The sequence below is a fragment of the Lagopus leucura genome, unplaced genomic scaffold, assembly GCF_019238085.1.
Source record: "Lagopus leucura isolate 7727_CA_CO unplaced genomic scaffold, USGS_WTPT01 Super-Scaffold_100004, whole genome shotgun sequence".
NCBI lineage: Eukaryota > Metazoa > Chordata > Aves > Galliformes > Phasianidae > Lagopus > Lagopus leucura.
In genome coordinates this window covers 40,709,468-40,732,378 of record NW_024962264.1, presented here as the reverse complement: position 1 = coordinate 40,732,378, position 22,911 = coordinate 40,709,468, and the positions used below count along the sequence as shown (strand labels likewise).

General features: G+C 37.9%; 2 protein-coding genes across 50 annotated transcripts in view; one reads left to right on the top strand and one right to left on the bottom strand.

The window, feature by feature from the left end:
- Positions 1 to 10,781, top strand: part of SORBS2 (sorbin and SH3 domain containing 2) — a 142,740-nt gene extending 131,959 nt beyond the window's left edge. For 31 of the 41 annotated variants that reach the window (XM_042871276.1, XM_042871273.1, XM_042871274.1 and 28 more), the window contains 4 exons: positions 1,948 to 2,055; positions 5,275 to 5,324; positions 7,809 to 7,915; positions 8,680 to 10,781. In XM_042871276.1, coding sequence (XP_042727210.1) covers positions 1,948 to 2,055; positions 5,275 to 5,324; positions 7,809 to 7,915; positions 8,680 to 8,741 — 327 coding nt within the window. In that variant the 3' untranslated portion in view covers positions 8,742 to 10,781. The remainder of the gene's footprint in view (positions 1 to 1,947; positions 2,056 to 5,274; positions 5,325 to 7,808; positions 7,916 to 8,679) is intronic. The other 10 variants (XM_042871290.1, XM_042871297.1, XM_042871298.1 and 7 more) reach the window with 1 other exon arrangement.
- Positions 1 to 22,911, bottom strand: part of CUNH4orf47 (chromosome unknown C4orf47 homolog) — a 94,255-nt gene that overhangs the window by 15,901 nt on the left and 55,443 nt on the right. The window lies entirely within an intron of this gene.

Below are 22,911 nucleotides of genomic sequence, written 5' to 3'. Positions count from 1 at the left end.
TTAAAAGTTTGAGAAATTGTCCTGGGAAAAGTGATCATTAGCTCCATTTTTTTTTTTTTTTGTTTTTTTTTTTGTTTTTTTTTTTAAAGAAATCATTGAAAAACCTACATCCTTAGACTGTGTGTTAAAAGAAAATTTAAGTGTAATAGACTTCTTAAGGTCTGCAAGTTGCAGGGTTTTTTTTTTTTGTTGTTTTCCTGAAGGGAATTATTCCCAGGAGTTCTTGCTAGGGTATGAATCTATCATGGGCTTCTACTTCAAGGAAGCTGTGAAACACAGCGGAGCATTTGTTTCTGCCACTTTGAATAAAAGCAGCAAAAAGGCATTTTTAGGTGATCCTGATACGTCTCGTCCTTGTTTAAGGAAGGCAGGTTAATCTCAGATGAAATCGGAGGGAAAAACTTTTCTTGAAAAAGAAAAAGGGGGGGGGGGGGGGGGTTCTACTCCTGGCAACCTCTTAAACAGCACACTGCTATCTACTGGGCATGGTGGGAAGCACGGAACACAAGTAAACACAGGCCGTGGCCCCAGCTTTGCAGATACAAGAGCCACAGTATCAAGAACTAGGAGGAACGAAACTGAGGGAGTGATGTTAAAGAATTCTAGCTCTGGTTCTTTTTGAAAATTGCTTAAATTAATAGATTCTTTTCTGCAATATTTATGAAGTGAGATAAAGATTTAATTTCATTCCAGCAGTAGGTAAATTTGTTTCAGAAGTCAACAGTGACAAAATTGCCAGGACAGTTGTAGCTCAAAAAAAAAAAAAAAAATTGGAGCCCAGCCATTATTTCTTTGTGCTTAACGTCTAGCTTAAGCTTTAGAAGGAAGGACAGACAGTACCAGACAGAGGGCACTCTTCTGTTTGTACATGTTATCCATAACTAAAGTCTTACTACAGCTGTTAAATTAAAAAAAAAAAAAAAAAAAAAAAAAAAAAAAAAAAAGCAGAAATTTCCAGGACTCAGGCACTACCAGTGAAGTTGTTCAAAGGAGTTCCTGAAACTCTATACTTTCATAATGTCTGTTAATGTAAAAATACATCCATATGCATACACGTGTTTGGAATAAGGCTCAACACTAAAGCATGACCTCAGATTCTGGACAGTAGAGTACAAGTAGCTATATGGAAGAGAAGCATCACTTCCATCCATGATGGTGGGAAGAATGTATCCTGCAAAGGAAGAGCTGTAAAGATACTTTCAGAGGAGAACTGCTGATGTGTTCCTGCCTCCTTGACCTCTGCTGATTTCCCTTCTTTGGCCATTCACCAACTTCTAAAAGGGTTTTCTGCCTTACCACTTTCTGCTGGCAAACAAACAGACAAACAGTACAAAGAAGAGATTTCCACCGTACGAGGACTCCACTAGCATCACGTGCCTTTCTACTCACCAGCAGGCCTAAGAATTCACATTTGCCTCCCATCCGTTTAAGAACAGCTTCACGTCAAGTATTTAGCTGATTAATGGTGATGTTAACCAAACTAGGATTTTTCCTTGAAGTACTTTCCACCAAGTACATATTTGCTTTCTAAATGCAAATTTAAAGTGTGGTGTCTGTTTAACAGCAACAAATAACAACATTTGTCATTTGTATTTTCAAGGTAGTGTTTCCGCTGTCTGCTGTTGAACTTTTTCTGTATTAAATGAGCTACTTCAGTAGACAGACTTCCAACAACTGTTCTTACTTCAAATGCATGCATTGTGCTTGAATGATGACTTAACTTTAATGCGTAAGTGCACGTGCCAGAGCAGCAAGCCCTTGAGAAAATGATAAGTGCAAAAATGAAAATACTACCTACTACCAATATTAATTACATGCACCTGTAGCACACTTGCCTTTTCTTACCAAGGAAAGCACGTCCAATCTGCATGCGTGAATGAAGTGGCAAAAATCCCAAGATGCTTCATTCATAAACACTCAATTGACACATTTTTGTGGTTTTTCTAGGCTAATTTAAAGAGAGAGATATTTGTTATGGGTAAACCTCCTCGTAGCCCTGTGATGACTAAGAGATCCTGCAGCTCCTCTGTCAGAGGTCACAGCTATTCACACAGGGTATGGTACCAGATGCCCAGTGTGCAGTAACAGCATTTCCATATTAAAGGAGCTCAGTGTCTACAGTATTTTGTTTTTGCCCAAGTGTCTGAATACTATCAGTATGTTGTGTCTTCTTCCTGTTGTGCTTCTGTGCTATGTCTGAATAAAGCCAACAGGTTTCCATGTGCCAAACTTGTTATAAATCCATTAGTGTATTGTACCTCAGCAGTACTGCACAGTATTTCCAGTGCTACAAGATATAAGAGATCAAAGGTCTGCAAATATAGCCTGTTTTTTGTCCTAAACAATGCTTGATTAAAAGTACTTCTAGTTTATTAAAGTTACCTTTGCCCTTACTTTTCCTTCAAGGATGAATTATTTTCTGCATCAATTTCTTAACACTAGACACTTAAAACTTGGAATTAGTTGCTTTCCATGTAGTCACTCCTGATTTAGAGCATCTTCTTTCCAGGTACTTCCTTTTCAAAATTTCAATTTAAGATATGCAGGTTATTTTAATTTTCTTAGCTTTTTTGGAAGGCCTTTTTTTTGCTGCAAGGTACAAGGAGACAGTACTTTGTACTGTCAGTGCTCCATCTTTGAACAGAGACAATCATAGGAAGACCAGAAATTTTATAGTACTGGACCAGCACCATCTCAGAGAAAGTCCATAATAAAGAAAATAATTATATCCACACACACACACACACACACCAAAAAAAAAAAAAAAAAAAAAAAAAAACAACCCCGAGACCCCGAGACCTATTTTAATTTTGCTTGTTAGTCCAAATAAATGGCATGCAGCCAATATGCTGAAGGGACTGTATTAGTCAATATTTAGTGCAGTCATGAATTTAATTCCAAAACCACGAGAATACATTTATACATTTAGAGCTCTACAGAACTGCTACAAGCAAGGGCACATCAATCATGCATGAAGATCAAGTATACCACTGGAATCCTCACTTGATTACACACTTCCTAACATTTTTTAGATTAGGCCTTACTATTTATTTATTTATTTATTTTAACCAAGGAAACAGGATACTGTAGCAAACCGATCCATGGCTGAAAGCCTACATCCTTAGCATGAAAACTAACTTAGCATTTATGGTGATAAATTTCATGGTATCTCCTCAACACTGTTGGCTAGAATATAAGTGTTGCACATTCTGGCTAATGCCACTGTATAAAGGAATAAAAACTTAGGGAAAAAAAAAATGGGGGAAAAGCTTCTTAAAATAAGCTCAGGTAATATAGATGATCACATTCCAAGGTCTCCTGTTCAGATATAGCACCTAATTTCCCCACATCTTGACTCTGCCAAAACTTCCTCTGTAGTAGGAACATCAAGTTCCTACTAGAAAAACCTCTCGCCATCATCTTGTGTCATCTGTTTCTGTGGTAGTTAACTAACAGCAAAATATTTTAGTATTGAAGCATATGCAGAAAAAGAAAATTCACCAAATTTCTTCTTGGCATGGCATATATTCAAAGCATTAAAATCATTCATAGTATCATTTATTACATTGGTTTTTATTGATTACAAGAAAAATCCATAACTTTGGTTGAATTCTCTTGCGTCTCGGACAGTCTTTTGCCATTCAGATCACATCAGTCTTGTGACTAAGATAAACTCCGGATTGCAATACAGATATCAAGCAATCTGCCCAGTGCTATGTTCTTTTTTTGTTCAACAATTCAGCTGTTGAAGGAGATTTACCCCGAACTCGAATGTCTAATTTGCAATCTTTATTGTTGGATTCTGCAGTAATAGTTTTCTTATACACAAATGGAGGAGAGGAATACGATGGTGAACAGAGGATTAAAGAGTAAAAACAGACCTTTTTGACCCTTCAAAACCTGTTTCCTCCCTAGCTCTCATCTTTATGAATAAGTTTTGTTATCAACCTGCCTGCATCTTTAGGCACCTTTAAAAATTTGCACTCTACAGACTGTAAAGATGAAGCAGAAAATATTCATGATATTTTCTGCAAGTAAATACACAGCCACGGTGAAAATAAACTATCTCCTTTAATTACATCTGGAGATGCTGGGAAGTACAAAAAAAGAATATTAAAATGCACTAGTTTTTCAATTTCTACTAGTAGGCTATGGGTTAGTTACCACACGCTTCTCCCATGGAAGACTGCATCATCTTAGAGAAAATTGAAGCAGGATGATCTGGAATAGCCAAACATGGGAATGAAAAAAGCACAAACCACTAACAAAAACCTCACAGCTTCAGGATCAGATTGCAATCTACTCAATTCATGAAAGAAAGTGTTATAAGCTGTGTTTGACACCCACATACTCAAAATAGTGGCAGTTCCTACACTGGTATCAAGCTATCAGTCTCCTCAACACTATAGGGCATCCTCAATCAACACTGCTCATATCAACACTCTTCCAAGCAGCTGCTCCTGCACTCTTTCTGGCCAGGGCTACGCTGTAATTTGTTAAGTCATTATCTCCCTGAGCAGGTTTCCACTGGGGGATTAATATCTTTCATTTACATCATTTGCAGCTTTATTGGACATTAGTGGTGTGAGATTTAACACAAAAAATAATTCTTTTAAAAATTTGCACTGGAAATACATTTTTTTTTTCCATCTTAAAGTAGAAGTGTTGTTATTTTCAAACAATTACATACAGTCTTTCAAAAATTCTTAGTGTTCTTGGTCTCCCAACAGCCTGCATGGCTTTGTGTTGCCCCTTGAGCTGGAACGGAATTAAAGCATAGCATGTTATGCCTGCCAAGTTATTACTGTGTGTAATGTAAATTGGATTGTTCTTTTGTGTATGGATGGTCTAAATTCTGCAATTAAGTATACGAGGTTTTGTTTCACTTAACTAAAAATATACTTCAAGTAATGTATAAGTTCATCACTTGCATCTAATTTTTCTAATGCTATTTTTGTTTCACTGCGATGATGCAGCAAACATCCATTCCATTCTGTTCCAACTTTCTACTATGCCATAAACAGACTGTTGATAAAATTAAGTTTTGTTTTAGTTTTTATCTTGTCCTCTTCAAAAAAAATCAGATTTCTAAGCCCACCAAGACTATTACTTGCCACGTCTCTTAAGAATTTATTGTGAGGTTGAGTGTGTGGGGAGGGTTGTTTTAAGCAAAGTAGAATACGAAAGCTTAAGCAACTATGCATCATGCGCCTATCCAACTACTTGGATCTTAGACTATAAACCCTTATTACATTTCAAATCATTTCATTTCAGCCACAGCGCCCTGTGCTTGCTCATGAAAACATACACAGTGGGGGGGAACCGTAAGTATACTTCTTGTCTACTAAAGCAAACCTAACATTTAAGCAACAGCCAGCACATTCTCAAATAATTTGTTGACCTGCCAAGTACAACCATGAAGAGATTTCGTAAATTTACAGATAACCACATGATGTAGGAAGATATCCAACATAGTCCCACAGGACAAAGTTTCAGACATATAATTTAATGTTTGATGTAATCATACATCAAACTCACACTTGCCAACTTAATGTTCTTCATCGTTTATACTACAAAGGGACAATAATTTTGTAAGGTTTGACTTTTTTTTTTTTTCAGAATTATTCTTATTGTCTCCACTGTTCTAACTTAGCAGAACACAAATTAAAGTCTTTACATTAATTCAACTCTTCTTACAATGCAAATTAGCCAGAAACCATTCTGAATGTGAATTGATAACATTAATCATGAGAACACAGAAACACTTTTGTGTAATTTACATGTGCAATTTAAAAATTAGATACAAAAAAGCTTTTTGAAGAACTGGAGAAGACCCTAGGTTTCAAGTTGTATTTTTACAATGCAAGCAATCAGAATGAAACTTGTAAGGTTGTTCTGGTGCTATTAAAATGCAAATTCAGTGCAAGATTGTTTCAATTTCTTATTTTTTTCCTCTAGCATCAGAGAGCTTTGGAGCTAGGTGAATTCTCCTGCATGCAATTAGGGCTTAGCATCTAAAAATGTTCAACAGCTTCAGCTGAAGAAACAGCAAAAGAAAAGAAAGGAGCAGTTATCAAATGATAACTGGACCACAAACAATATATAATAAAAATTGGACGTTTTGCTTTTAATCTCTCATTTTTTCCTCAAGCTGTTGGTGGGACGGCTAAGCATACTGAAGCACCTACCTGTTTTGTAAGCAATAATTATCTAAATAACGTTCTTCAGTGAGTTTTAGTAGTGCATGACTAAAACTACTCCATCCTAAAAATATATATATATATTTAAATTGTCAACCATATATTGTCTTGAATATGCATTTTGTCAGTGTTAGAAGTTTTAGTAGTCTTTCCTATTTAAGAATTTCCTAACAAAAGGAATTCTAAGTAAAATGATCAAAAAGGGAATTAAATGACTACAAAAAGAGTTATGAAAATGGATTAGCTAGATATGACTAAGATGACAGAGCTGGAATACTTCACCCTCTTTCACATGTGACTGCCCTAGTCTACACCTTCCTTTTAGCTTCCTTCTTCTGAAGGGAGTCACTGTGCACAGTTTTTTGTGCCTTCTTTTTCTCTCAACTTTATCTGTTTTATTCCCTGTTCATCTCTGAGGCTGCTGTGACAGGCACATTCAAGGCAAGAGGTATAACTGCGTATACTAACTTGTGGTCTACCTCTTATGAGGTGTTCCACTTTGGAACTTATTCTTTTTCATTTTACCAGCTCAATTTGTCTCTTTCCCCCTTCACTACCTCTGCAAATCTTTCTCTCAGGCTCTCTTTAAAATATTTTCTCCCTTTCACACATTTTTGCCAGCCTATCTCCTCTTCCTTTACGACAGAAACAATTTGTAAAACCACCTATTTCAGCCCTGTAGATAGCTGGGTCTCATTTTGCCCTCTTCCTACAGTTACACAACAGAGGAAAACTCCAGGCTAACAAAGGCTGTCCCACCAGCAAGGGGCAGCTGTCTGAGGAGAGGCCTGAACCCAACAGCTGCTCCTTCTCAGTACTCCAGGTGCAGGCCACTGCCTCAGGTTTTATTTATGGTCACCCTTGCTTCTTGGAGTTGCTTGCCACTTAGCTAATGCATAGAAGGACAACTTTAAAAACCCACCCCAGCAGTGATGACTTGTGAATAACAAGGGACTGATGTAGCAGGGGCAGTTTTAAGAATTGAAAGGGTTATAGCTATTTCCACATAGCAATTACTGCCCTCCTTCCCACAGAGGTAAGCCACCTTTCTAAGTGCAGAGCTCCCAGGTGCCAGCCCTCCTCTAGTAGGTGCTAACAAGCAGCCCAGGTCAGTCCCCACTTTCAGAGGCAGTACGTGTGAGCTGCCCTCCTCAGCATCCACACCACATCACACAGCAGGGGCCGTGTTTGTATGGTATGCATTGGCTCTGCCATGGCAGTGTAAGGACAGCAGGATCAGCAAAGCAAAAAGCATGGTCTTCAATGCTGCTCATGGGGGTTAAGAGGCTAGTGCAGGCTACAGCTTCCCTCTAAGAAATTACATTCTCTACTTTGGTGACTCAGCTATAAAATATTTAAACAGAATCGTGTTTTAAACAACACTGTGCCATCAGGCTTGCCTTGTAGCCTCAGTCTTCACTGCCCCATTCTTTTGGATAAAGTTGGGTACTAGCCTTGATATCTTCCACCAAGCAAAACAAATCCTTTTACCCCTTTCTTATGCTTGAAGGGAGCTTTACTTACGAGTTAATGTTTAAAACAGCTTCTTTAATGACAATGCAAAGAACTCTTTCTTCTTTTTAAAATGCAACATTTGTCCTATTTAAGGTTTCAGGCTCTATATAACTATACTCCTAGGAACGAAGATGAATTGGAGCTCAGAGAGGGTGATGTCATTGATGTGATGGAAAAATGTGATGATGGATGGTTTGTGGGTATGTTTTAAATGGTTGCTTTTTCATATATTCTTTATTCCTGACCTCTGCTGCCCTGTTTGTTTGGTGTCTTACAAACTAATTAATCTTTGGCATTCATTGTAATACACCTGAACCTGGTTTTACCAGGGGAAATCCCCACCAAAATCCTGTGAAGTTAATGGGTGATCATTCACTTCTGCAGTTGGGAATTGACACATGCTTCTAATTTGTTGTACAGCATTATTATCATTCTCACAGTGACACAGAGTGGACTGTGTATTGCTCCTCATAAAAACTTACATGAGTACTGCTACAGAACTGACTATTTGTGAAAACTGAGTATTACTGAACAAACAGATGCTTAGGTCTAAATAAGGTGGCTAAATCATTACATAAACATTCATGCACACAGTGGCTAAATTCTTTATCATCTTATTAATCCTTAGCATTTCAAAAATCCAAATTAGTTAACTACAAACAAATGATGCTGTTAAAACTAAATGATTTCTATGCACCAAGTCAAAATTTCAGCACATTAGATTTAGCAGAGATTTCAACTGAGCTATATAATTCAATCAGATATGCCTATATTTGCTTTTTCCTTCCTGCAGATATAATTTGTTAAAATTCACAACTCGCAAATGAAATACAAAATTCACTTAATTTAATGTAAAGAACAGTAGATACATTTGTAAAATATTTTAAAAAAAATTCAAGGACATGCTTACATAGAGATTTTCCTGTTATTATTGCCTTCTTTCATCTATTGCTTCTAATTTCAGGAACTTCAAGAAGAACCAAATTCTTTGGTACTTTCCCTGGAAACTATGTCAAGAGGCTGTGAATTTTTTTCATTCTTATTTATGCTGCATCTCTGCAACATATCTGCATAAAGCTGCTAGAAAACATGCTACGCTGGCCTTCTGTTTTCTCGCTTGCAGTCTCAAATAGAGGCCATCCAGTTCATCCTCATCCCATCCCATCTGCCAAACCGTCCCAGCAGTATTACAGCAACGACTACCGTGTGAATAACTAAGCTTTTCTGAAACAAGAGGAATCCTCCCTACCTATAAGTACTCCCTGCTTTTAACTCTTTTTATTTGAAACACGATAGGAAAAGCCTGATGAGAGGTACCCAGAATAATTGCTACGGTGGTGGGGGGTGTAAGGAGAGGGAGAAAGCCTTCCTGTTTGGGACATTTGTGGTACTATCATGAAGTGCGATGGGAAAACAAAATTTTTCAGCACGCATGTATAACAGAGGGAAAGTTGCTGCTTACTATTTAAGAAGAGAAAAAAAAAAAAAAAAAAAAAAAAAAAAAGGTGTTTTGAGTTTTCATATTCTTATTAGCTTGGCAGCATCTGTTGCTTTCACTTTGCTGTATCACAGGTTTGCCTATTGTACTGGTTTACAATGACAAATTATAATATAGGTTTTTTGCCTGCACTTGTATGTTGTAACTTATGCACAGTGACTGTAAAATCTCAAGCAAGTGTAGTGAAAAATGGAAGAACTGCAAGTGTTCTGATGGTGCAATGGTATTTGCTAAACCCTTTTTTCCCTATTAAAGCTGCAGCGTTTTCTCTTCAAAGGTAAGAAGTGCAAGAGGTGTAAAACCTCAGGAAACAGGATTTAAAGAAGAGACAGACAGTGATATAAGGACAGACAATAACAACCTGCTGATCATATGACATTAAATGGTTGTAATCAAAATGTTGTAATAGTCAGCAGCATGAAATCTGAGAGGTTAGTGTTTTTATGTACCACAGGCATTTTAAGAAGCAGCAAGTAAACAGTGTTAGTGCAAAGGATTGTTTTTCCTCTAACATAGCCACTTGAAAAACATTCACAAGTATCATGTACTGATTTATTTCACTATACACACACACGTATATATATACACATGTATGTTAACAAAATCTGAGTTACACTTTTTTTTTTTTTTTTAGGAATTTAGTACATTAAAAAAAAAAATCACAAGTATTAAAATCAATACGTTTGAGAGGGTTTGGGCTGTTGTTGGTCTTTTTTTTTCCTGAATGAATCAAGTATTTGAAAACAGATATTCTCCATACGCAACCATAAGCATAAATAGCATACTAAATTAAGGCACAGGATGATAATGACTACGACTTCATGAAAAAAAAAAAAAAAAAAAAGATTTTTTTTTTTCCAAGTCAGATTTGTTTTCTTTGGCACCTTATAGATGGCAAAAGCTTCTACTGCATTTCTCATGGGTAAAGGACTGAAATTATCAACATGTATTTAGCCTCTGTAGCATTTTGTACATATGTTTGCTTTTTTGTACAGAGCCATTTGGTTGTCGATTTAAAAGAAAAAAAAATCAAGTTTCTTATTTGATCTTCACCCTCTTTACATACAGAACATTTCAATGCATTTTGCTTTACTTTCTCTATTTACCATAAGCACATCCAAATAGTGCAATTCTGTAAGATAGCATTTTATGCAAAATTTTATTAATTAAAATATGGTTTACCAGCCAAATCTAAATGTACATATGTCTTTATTACTGAGAAATGTCATTAAGACGAAGGTAAAGAAACATCTTTGTGCAGCATACCTTTATTATTGCAGATTTAATGGCAAAAGCTTTATATTTCAAAGGCTTTCAATTTTAAACTAGATCTGCATGCAGCTTTGCTGTGAGATTAATTCCTATCTTTGATGCCATTTATGATTGAAGACTTAAATATCTGTTGCCTGTGATATTTAAAAAGTACTGTTTCTACTCTGTATCTGATTTTAGAAAAATACAGGTTTTTCATACCTGGCTTTCAGGTAATTGACTTTGAATTCCTACAAGCAAAAGGTCTCTGTGTTTTTTTCTTGAATAGACTTCTAATAAATTTTGCTTGGAGTACACAAGTGTTTCCCCGTCATTTCTCAAATACATGTAACAGATACTCAAGTGCTACAAAGCTCTTTAGGCTTTTACATGCAAGTACAATCAGTGTTGCCTTTACAGAGATTTTCTACTACCACTGAGCACACATAGGTTGCAATATGGACAACCAGCATTGTCAACGCAGTTGTCAATTCATCCACTTCAGTGTCACCCCTATAACTCCTGAATCCAAAAGGAACTCCTGGGCTTTCTGCACTGACTGCTAATGCAAGGTAATTTTTCTGTTACCAGAGCTGGCCTTTGCTCCTGAAGCACAGAGATAAAGTACATTACTGAAGCCCTTTGTATCTCACAGAAGTTCCACACCCTAATTCTTTCCTTAGCAAAAGGAAAACAAGAGAAGCAAGCTTAGAATTAAGACTTAAGGAAAATACAGGCTTGGGAGAGAGCATCTTATGCTTGGGACTCTGCCTGAAGCTCTGAGTTACATCCTGTTAATGCCTCTGCCTGGCAAAGAGCAGCTTGCTGTTCAAACAATACCCAAACCCACAGGAAGCAGAGCATACAGGCAGCAGCCTTCTTTCCCTGTGTGGTTACTCCTGGTGCCTCCGGGCTCCCTGGTCCTGCTCCTCCAGCCCTCGCTGGCCTCCACTGCCAGGATGACACCTTCCAGATGTGCTGTTCTGCACTCTTACTGCTGAAGAGTGCCGCATTCTGGCACAAATAATCTACTTCTGACTTGCACAGCTTTGTCTTTACAATAGCTGGGCTGTTAAAATGCCAGCAAATGAGCTCCTTTGTCAGCATAAACAGATTCTGCTGGGAGTGATTTCAATTTGGACAAGGCCTAATTTAGGCAGCAGTGCTGTCTCTGAGGTAAACATGCCCTTACAGCACTAAGTTAGCTTAAACCCACCACACGTCTCTTGCTCTATAAACTAATGGCTGAGTATACAAGCACATGTTGTGTGGTTTGCCCTTCTGTCTGTTGGCTGGGTGATTCTGTGCATCTGAATTCTCTTTGCTAATTGCAAGAGGGAATTAAAAAAGTGTAAGGATAGATCATAATAAGAATTGCAAGTAACTGACACCAAGAAAAGAAAAGAAAAACTGTAGTGTCTGTGGTTTAGTCAAAAAGTGTTGCAAGGTGACCAGAAATGTAAAATTAAAGGACAACACGGAGGTGCAAGTTCTGTCCAGGTAAACAAAATATACTGGAATAAGCAAGGTCTGTTGAAATTCCTCCTACACTATTTAAGTAACAGACCAAAGGACTTTTTGAGCTTTCTTGTAAAATTCTGATATACTCCCCTGTAAATTCATGGAGGGTAATGCACAGAACTGGAAGGTGCTATATCTCTAACCAGAACTAGAGATAAATTGAGAAGAGAGACCTGTAAAATTTTATGTCAGTCAGTTTAACATCTAGGATTTTTTTCTAGAAAGGACCTCAGATTTTTCTAGAAAATGGTATAGCAAACCAATTCTCCTTAATTTTACTGAGGTATGTAGCATGGATCTTAACTTCTATTAGGATTTTCTTTTAATGCTATCACATGATAGCTATACTGGCAGGCTGAGAAAAGTCTGCTAGAGCGTTCCTGAAACTAAGTTCATTGCACAGCTGCACTGCATCACAGATCAAAAAGTCATGCAACCAGAGCTTCCCCAAACAGCAGCAGATTCTGCTGCCTACCTTTTGGCAAGCTATCCGCCTGCTGTCCATCACCTGCATGGGAGACAAAGGCCACTACAAAACAAAACCAAGCAACTCCACAAAACACCAACCAACCAGGGACACTGAAACATGAGCTTTTCAAGGTAACACTATATCCCAAAGCTAAGGGTCACCCCAGCAGTTTTAACATTCTGTTGCCCGTGCCAAAGCCAAGTACGTTGTCATTCTGCAATGCCCGGTATTTACCAGCTGCCTTTTAGCTGCTGCTATACACAACTGTGGCAGGAACACAGGGTGCTTCCTGTAGATTCCAAAAAGCAACACACGAGCTAATGGGAAGCTAGAATTATGAAGTAAGCAGCTCTAGAAAGACCTCAGGTCATTGTACCATGTAACTATAAATGCTGTAAGGGAAACCCTGGCTTTGCTTCAGTTAACAGCAAACTCCACTGAAGTCAATAGATTCTGAATTTGCTTTAAGGATCGTATTGTTCATACATTTTCTACCTTAGTTTGAAAAAAAGACCGCAAAAGAGAGAAACACTGAAGCAACTGGATGTCTGATCTGGGATGGTTTTTAATCACATCAAGCAGTATGAGTGTGGGCAGAGCCCAGAACACACTTCTTCAGCTGCTCCCACTGCACAGCACAGCTGATAGTAGGTACCCTTTTCTAGGGTCTAGCTGACACATTCACTTGAAGTCAAATTGTACACACCACCACAGTTGCAACAGCACATTAAAAATTGAACTACTGGCCTTTTCTGATTTGTTTACACAGCATAATCTCTTGTTATACTCAGTAAGGACCAATCAGACACAAACCTGAATCCACCCATCTTACAGAGCCTGGAAGTTCCCAGTCCAACATGTAGAAAGAGGTACCTTGTCTGTTCCAAGTAAGCAGGGGATGGCTTTAGGCTTTCTTCTGCAACTCCTCAGATAACCAATACCACACAGCTATTTGACTGGATGCAAAGAGTGCTTTTTTTGTTTTGTCTACCCCCAGTGCCACACGAGCTAAGTTTTAAACTCCTAGCCAAAATTGCTCCATAGGATCTGTTATTCTCATTAATGCATTCTTTTGAAATATTTATCTACCAAGAATATGATACAATTCACTGAAAGGGAAAGAGAAAAATGAATTTCTGCTTGCACATCCCTGACTCAGATACTGCTTAGGTCAAATAAAGTGATGCTGGTGACATACAGGCTCTTATTCACGTATTTTTGCCACTCTAAGACAAGGAAAGACTAACAGAAGTTTCCAGGTTAACATGCAGTGACAAAACCAGCGAAGAGCTTGAACAATACAGCAGGTACAGTTTTTGTTTTCATCCTGCTGGTTGGTAACACTTTGCACCTTACTTCCTTAGCAGTTCTGAATCCATAACTCCCAACTCCTGTTTCATTTGCTTTGATGTGAGTCCCATGTGTAAACTGTTACAGAATTTTGCCATCTAGTATTATATTTGGGAGTCGTTGAGGAGCAACGTACTAACACACTATTTAATCTAGCAGAAAGCCTTCATACTGAAAGAGCTATCCCACTAAGCAGCTGCAGCAGTGACGTCACGTCTAATTGCAGATCTGGTGCAGAGGATTCCACTGCACAGTGGCATTACATCACAAACGACTCCAAAGGGAAAAAACAAGTGTTGTCTGACAACCAGAAATGCGTTGCTAGGTTTATCTTCAGAACAGATACTCCAGCTTCAACCATTTACATTTCTTGCTGCCAACACAAATAAATGCTGAGGCTGTTATTTTGCACCCACGTACATGCATAGCACAGTAATCCTCCTACATTTTCCATCCACCAGGGAAAAAATCAATTTTTAGAATACCCCAAGAATAACGTAATTCTGTTTCCAGTCAAGATGGTTACCAGACAGTTGCACACAGGAGAAGAAACTTCTGTCACAAGCTCCCATCTCACTCTATGAGGGGGTCCTGTATTCCCTTGTGCCCACTCCACATGCCTCACTCTAGCTCTAGCCAATTTGAATAGTAGCTTTCTATTTAACTACTGGGCCCTTTAATACTTCTTTGGCCCCTACTCCATTTTAGTTCATTTCAAAACTTTCTACAAACGTCACGCACATGTGTAATAGGGTAATTAAACCTGCATCAAGATTTTCCCTTGCCACTGAGACAGGTAAGCACAAACCAATGCTGTAGACGGCAGCACGAGTAGCCCAAACATGTCATTCTAAGTGGGTCATTGTATTGCTGCTGCTGCTGCCATTAGCCAGATAAACCTAGAGCACAGGAGGGCACAGCTAGTGCTTCCCACTCTGGAGTGAGGGTTAACACTGGCAGCTGTAATGTGAAACATGTACAAACACTGGCTGGCGCAGGAGCTGTAAAAGGCTTTTCTTACACTACTACTGATTCATCTGTTATAGATAGGTGTTTTCTACAAGTAACTGGAAATATTCGAACAGGTGAGAATCAGCCCTTCCCCCTCTTAAACCAAGGAAGAGAATAAATTAATGCGTCAAAATGTCTGAGGTAGTAGAAGGCAATGCTTGCATGCCAATGGAGAGCTCTGTGCACTATTTATAGATCTTCTTCATGTGCTCTATGGGGCTCTTACTTTTCCCTCCTGTTCCACCACTCATTCTCTTCTCATCAATCCTCAGAGGCTCACTGAAGGAAAGACTGCAAGGCATGGAAGGTGACATTCTACAACTGAAAAATACTAAGGATCTGTTTTACTCTATTCAGTGTTTCTGTCTCATGCACCATCTTATCCAGACATCCCCTAAAGCGCTACCTGCATCATATACTCATTGAGCAAGACTATCAGATCAAACAGCCAACTTGACAAAGAATCTTCATAGAATCATGGAATGGTTTGTGTTGGAAGGGACCTTTAAGATTGTCTAGTTCCAACACCCCTGCTATAGGCAGAGACACCTCCCACTAGACCAGGTTGCTCAAAACCTCATCCAGACTGGTTTCGAATGCCTCCAGGAAGAAGGCACCCACAATCTTGCTGGGCAACCTGTTCCAGTATCTCACCACCCTCAAAGTAAAGAATTTCTTCCTAATATGTAGTCTAAGTCTACTCTCTTCCAGTTTAAAACCATTTCCCCTTGTCCTGTCACTACATGCCCTTATGAAAAGTTGCTCCCCAGCTTTCTTGTAAGCCCCCTTCAGGTACTGGAAGGCCACCAAGAGGTGTCTTCAGCACCTTCTCCCGGCTGAAGAGCCCCAGCTCTCTCAGCCTGTCCTCATAAGGGAGCCCCCTGATCATCTTCATGGCCCTCCTGGTCATCATCAGGGAGGTGGAGAGAAAGGGTAATGATAGAAAGGTAGATTTACTCCATTTCAAATGACTTCCTCTATAAACAGAGAATTTTCCTTAAGGGTCTTCCCTATGGAGAGATTACCCTCCATTTCTGGCCTGGATTTCTATACTACCGAACAACTTCAGGAGCAAAAGTTCCAACCACATAAGAGTATTAACTCCCCGCATACTGGAATAAAGCAAAAATGAACATGTAAATATTGGTTTAAGACTGTATTTGTGCATATTCATATCTGACAGTTTCTACATTAACTATTTCAAATGCAGTAATTACTTGTCAATAAAGACAAGACTTCATGATAGTTACATTTCTGCTGGTTTTTGCCGACACTGCACTGACATTCTTTCACAGTATTGACAGCTTTTTCAAATATTTTTTCGCTGCATATTTAGTCCTACATTCACTGAATAAAAGCAAAGAAAAGTGCAATCAGGGCAAAGTGTGAAAAGCATAATTAAGTACTTTTATTCACTATTTGATTTTGCTGTTAAGCAACTAATTCATGGTTGTGGAAAAGCTGGTTATGTCCTTTTAATTAGCAGAAAGAAATCAAAATTATAACTAGGAAAATACTTAAGTACAAGCTAAATTTAAGTATCAAGCCTGAGTAACTACAGTGCACATCAAGATTCTAAGATCCAGTTTTGTGGCCTGCTACAATCTGAAGCTGATGATCTCTGGCTCTCATCCCACCTTATACTTAAAACAGAACACCATATTTGTCTTTCAGCTGTTGCTGTTTGTCATGATCCAGTAATACAGCCAACTCTCCCATAGCAACTACTTTCATAATGCTAAACTCAAGCCACACAGAAAACTGGAAATGGAAAACTAGATATAAAATACAGTGGTTTATGAAACATCAGATAACAATTGTACGTTGCAGATTTTTTACGCCTGCTTCTTAGAGAAAAACATTCAGGATGTTTGGTACTCAGGCTACAAAAAGTGTGTTGTTGTCTGTACCCATGATCTCATAATTTTCTTGTATACGAAGTCTCTTCTCACGGGAGACCACAAACAGATCAAAATGAAGAGAAACTTCAAAAGAAATGAGGAGCCCTTGACAGGACAGGTAGCTTTGCCTCCTACCTTGCAAGTATAAAGATATTTCAGAATTAGCTTTTTTTTTTTTTTTTTAAATTAACCCATTATTTACAATAGAGGGCATTCTTGATGTCAGAAGTGAGATAACACTTAAATTATAAAGAACAAAAGAAAAAAAGTTGATTTAAAAGATAATCTCATCAAGGCTAAAGAACAGGCACAAAGTACAAATCACAGTCATATCAGCACAGGCATTTTCTTCTTTACCAAGAAGAGACTTCTTTATTTGACTCCTCACTTCAAATCTTCAAGATATAAACTTTTACTGACAACAGTAATTTAGGAGGGGAAAAAAAATACACTGACATATTTCCACAGGGAGAGATGTATGTGTACACACACGTGCACACATACACATGTGCTCACAATTTTGATCTTTATGGTAGTTGGCAGAAACTTCACCACTCCAAGAATAGCAAGATTTCATCCAGTAACAACTAAAGGAAATCTCTTTTTATTAACTATACTAATCTCTTCAGAAAGCATTTTTTCTTAGAGAAAAACTGCTACCACCTCCTGCCTGACAGGTTTTGCTAGTCAAGACAAATTATACTGTATACCTTTTTCTAGAGTCCTGAACCTTCCAAAATTCTCTGGAATTTTGGTTACATCACGTGCTGCAGAATAAGGTCAGCTCCTTCTCTAGTAGCAGCACACATAATCTCCACATAAACATTCTTCTTCCTATATGTATGGGAACTATTGAGTCACAGCTTGAACCATTGGTTGAGCACCTGAGGAAAGGTCAGCCCTGGGAGCACAGGTGAGGGCAATTCAGTTGTGTGACCAGGAGGGCGGGAGTCTGGCTGCATCTCTCTTAAACCTCATTTAAGGGCTGACTGCCAGTGGGGAAGGATCCCTTTCAGGAGATCCCTTCTTGGTGAAGCTTTCCCCTGTAAACCTAGAATCTTCTGATATGGGTGAGCAATATTCTTCCCTTCCTTTATAGCACCTCTCTGTTGTGCCAGTCCTTTCATCATTGCACTTTTGTTGTATGCCTTTCCCACTGTATTGATCTGTCCAATTGCTATGCTATAATTTGCTTTTTAACCTTGCTTATTGAAAGCAGCTAATCTTGCAGGCCTGTAGTCGCTCTACATTAAAGACCACATTTTAAAATCACAATGTATATTCATAGCAGGGACATTGTACCACAGCACCTCACCCCCATTTTAGTCTCAGAATACAGTAAGTCATGCAATGGCATGACAATGGTAACAATGACAAAAAACACATTAAAAATAATAATAATAAAAAAATACTACACATTATCTGATATGTACCCAGAAGGAAGTGACTGGGAAAATCTGATGAAACATTAACATCCAGCAGCCTCTAAAGATTTACAACTGCTGCTAATTACAATGCAATGAATTTAAAATTAACATACTCCCTTAGAAGAACTAACGCTCCTTCCATTGCCTCCACTGTTTCCCTGCTCTTTATCACCTCACTCGCTTCAGAAAGAGCCACACAGCCTGCAAGTTTCAGTGCATTGTCAATGCTTGACATGTGTTGTGTAACACAACGCAAGAAAACACATACCCTTACCTATCATAAGTATCCTTAAAACACCAGTAAATGGATTTTGCCTTACACTAATGCAGATACCCTTTCAATTTTCAGCCCATACACTCAAGAATATCATGATAGCTGTTGCTCTGCGGCCTTTGCCCTCTCAAGATGCTTTAGTTTCTACTCAACTGCTGCAAAAGGTCTCAGCCAAACAGTAATAAGGCATCCGAAAAGCAGCCTCTTCCACTTCTACCAGAGTCCTACGATGACCACATCTGCTCATCAGCAGCATACAGAACAGGTGGCAGGTCCACGTGCATTTAGTCAGAGCACTATCAGAGAAGCTCAGTTGTGAGAACAGCCAGCAGCCACTATGAACAAACTAGTAGTAACTCACATTTTTACCCCTATGGTTTGGGAAGAACAGGAGATAAGTCTCTTGATCCCATCAGATCTCTTTTACCACGCCTTTAATAAATATGATAATATGATAAGCTTTCCTCCAGAAAAAGTGAGGTCAGTTACCATATAGTCAAAAAAAAAAAAAAAAAAAAAAAAAAAGCAACACAGAGTCACAGAAATCAAGAAAAAGGCCTAGTTAGAAACACAAAATGAGACTTTGCTTTTTATTAGAGGCAGTACTGGGTGTCTGAAGAATTATGTTACAGTCCATGTAGATACGTGTCATTACACAACTAATGAAGAATTTTAACTCTTTTCCTGAATGCAGCTTTATAATACATGTAATGAAAGAGTTTTCAGAAATCTAACAGTTTTTATGCATTATTCCTTCACGTAATACTTAATGGCAAGCACATCAGATAGTTGTTTAACAACTACTTTATGCTGTGTAAAAGATTATATATCTAAGAGTCAGCATGTTAATTTATGAAGCATACTGGACTGATCTGTTGTGCTGGCACACAGCCTTGTTAACTTCATTCCAACTTTACTCTTCTGGAATTAGCTCTTTCAATTCCCAGTGCCAAAATGGGCTTTAACTTTAAACCTAATAAGGGATCAGCTTGCCAAACTCGGAGGTGACGTTTGATCCTAGCTATTAATGGGAGCAGAACCATCAACAACTGAATGGACTGAAAAGAAAAAACAACTTAGAGTCATGTTGCTTTTCTAGTCTTTAGGATTCTCCACCATACCTTCTGCTGGCTTTTAGCACAGAAGGACAAGACCCTTTTCTTATACAGTCCTTGCAGAAAACATTCAGTTCTCATAAAAATAATGAAGCATGAAATTGGAGAATCAAAATAATTAGGCATGCAAATTGAGAAGTCTTTCACGACTTACTTTTTGGCTAAGAATCATAACTACAGTATGTGCTGACATTATATCAGATTCACAAATAAACCAATAAAGGACAAGAAATTTCTTCTCAAGTCACAACAATATCTAACTCTGATAACACAGAAAAAGGCAGCAGAAATGCTGCAATGGAAGTAACACTTCAGGTAACCAGTGCATGAATGGGAATTATAAAAACACAGATGGAAATTCAAATGTCTTCCTTTTGGGAACTTCTCTGCAAATGAATGGATGGACAAGCAGGACTCAATGCCTTAATGTGACTAAGCATCTCATTTAACTTAAAATGCCCTTTAGATTTTCTTTGAAAAGCAAAGTCATACCAATCACATTATTTCATACAAGCCTCCAACTCCTCCTTTGCCTTTTAAAAAAAATGAAAAAGGCAAACAAGAAAATCAGTGCACAGATTTCAGGCAAGGTGAAAACTCAAAACAAGCACATCTATGATTAGTGAAACAAGTCTTTTAAAATAGAAAATTTCAGTTTCTTCTTTCAACTTGCTTAGATGTTCATGAAATGGAACTCTGAAATATATTATGATAGCAGAAATTTACTTTCCACTTATTTGCCTGTTTGGACCATATCCTTAACATAGACTTTAAAAAGCTATAAGGCAACTACTACCCACTTTATAAGCAAGCAGCTTCTTGTAGAAAAGAGAGCATATACCAAGTTTAATGAGCCTGCAGACATAACATTTATCCTTTACTCAGTACCTGTCCAGCAGAGAGATGTACAAGAGCCATGTGAAAATGATGGTCAAAAATCTGAAGTGAAAGTGCAGTTGAGCCAAATCATTGTTTCAGAACAACTGCAAAACTGGAGCATGGGGAGGACTTGTGAGGTAGAAAAGGGTTTTCCTACATGTTTTCCAGCTAATGCCTGGGAAAGGGGTGTAGCACCTGAAACCCACTCCTCCACTTTGCTAGACGCATGATAAGAACACTAGAGTTGCCTGTCATACTGATTAAAAACATGAAAAAATGAAAAAATTTCTCCTTTGCCAGGAAAATATAAAGATGGGTTATCAGACATCCACCAGAAAAAGTTGAGATGAAATATGCATTGAGATCCAAGCTATTAACTATTCCTGTTCCTTGGTAGTTCAATTAGAAATGACTTCAAACTGTACTTAGTCATATCTTGCTGCTTTGGGAAATCATTATAAAATTGCAAACATTTGTTATAAGAAGATTTCCCATATACCCATGTGTTTTGAAATAGAAGTCAGGCCATGCAGCAGGGAATATTCTGGCCTTTCACCTCTGGAGAGCCAGTTTAAGTACATACTGTTCCACATGTGTAAGTGATTTTCAGGCTCCACTTAGTATCCTAGCTGTTACTGTCCAAAATTTACAGAGAGGCTCAGTACACTTTATGATAACAAGCTCCAGAATAGGTCAGGTTTATCACACTTCTGACACCAAATGCACACTTTGAGGTTTTTTTTGTTGTTTCTGCCCAGGTTCATTCTGTTTCTACAGCCTGCAACAAAGCATTCCAGGAGTATACAGAAGGATGCATCAGTATTAAACATTTGGTATTTTTTAGTAATGAAATCTAATTCTATTTATATATATATATATATATATATATATATATATATATATACACACACACACACACATTTTTTTTTTTGTACATCCACTGTATTGATTTATCAGGAAAATATTTCCTTAGAATCATAGAATCCTTGGAGTTGGAAAAGACCTTTAAAGGTTATCTAGCCCATCTTCCCTGCAATGAACAGAGACATACACAGCCAGATCATGTTGCTCAGGGTCTGATCCAGCCTCACTTTGAAAGTCTCTAGGGATGGAGCATTAACCACATCTCTGTGCAACCTGTGATATAATATTGCCTTTTTCTGGGGAGGGGAAAGGGAGGTGGGGTAAAAGTTAAAAGGATAAAAGAGTACATAGAGTTAAAGCTCAACTAGTGACACATCAGTAAAACAGGATTCAACACTTGCTGTCTGGAACAGCAGCAATTTGGAGAGTAAATCTGCCTTCCAATTAAATAAGGGAGAAAAAAATAAATCTTTGATCCAATGTTCAGTTTGATATGAGCATGTCTTCCGCTGCAATTAATAGCAATCACCTGCATAGTTATTTTTTAAGCCTGCTCTCTCCCTACATGTTTCTAATGAGAGTAGAAGGGATGGAAAAGCACATCTGTGTATAGTAGAGAAGCATGTACAAACATGATAGATTCTTAAGCAACCTGAAATTGTTTCACCAACTAGCAGCTGTCCCCAGATGATCAGTAACTCTCTAGTTACTTCACCAGCAGTCAAAATACCTAACAGGCTTTGAGAAGAACAGGATTTCTAAAATATTACTAATAAAGTTTACATATTAAGATATAATAATATAATAATTTACTAAAAAGAATTTAGAAGACACATCACAAATAAACAAATTGTTATACAAGTACCCTGATTTTTGACACTGGAAACTAAGAGTCTGATCACAGGTTTGACCTGATACAGGTATTCTTACGATTCTGAAGCCTTTGCTGTTGCAGAATTTACTATTTGAGATTGACAGTACTCAATGAAAGCAGAAAGGCAAACATCACTTTTTAGATGAGTACACCTAATATGCTACATATGCCCAGCAAGAAACTAGATTACAGAATTCATTAGAGTGGGGAAAAAAAGGAGAGGTACCAAACACGAGAGTGTTTTTACCCAAAACAAGTATAAGAGAGGATGAAAAAAAAAAAAAAAAACAGAGGAACTATTAGAGATACACTCTGACTCTATGCATAATAGAACCTGGCAGGATATGAACTGCATAAGCAGAGCATCAATATATTGAAGGCATGTGTTGAATCAACCTGAAAAACTGTCATATCAAAGTATATACACTGTTCAAAAGTAATGAAAACTCTTTTAAACTTTAAATCATATGAAATACTTAAGCTAACACACTTGATATATGCCTGGAACTAAATACCTGCCTTGCTTTATATCAATGTGTTTATCTTCCCTAATGTAAGCTGACCTCACTCCCATGCTCCTGACAACTGTCAAATCAAACTGATAGGGTCTATTTTCTCACAGTTTTCTTTGAGAGAGTTACTAACATCTATTTTGCTCATATTGGGGTGTGAAATATTTCCAAGACCTTTTATAGTTTTAGAGTGTATTTTGGTCAAGAAGACTACTAAAGAACAAAAAAACAAACAAACAAACAAAAAAAA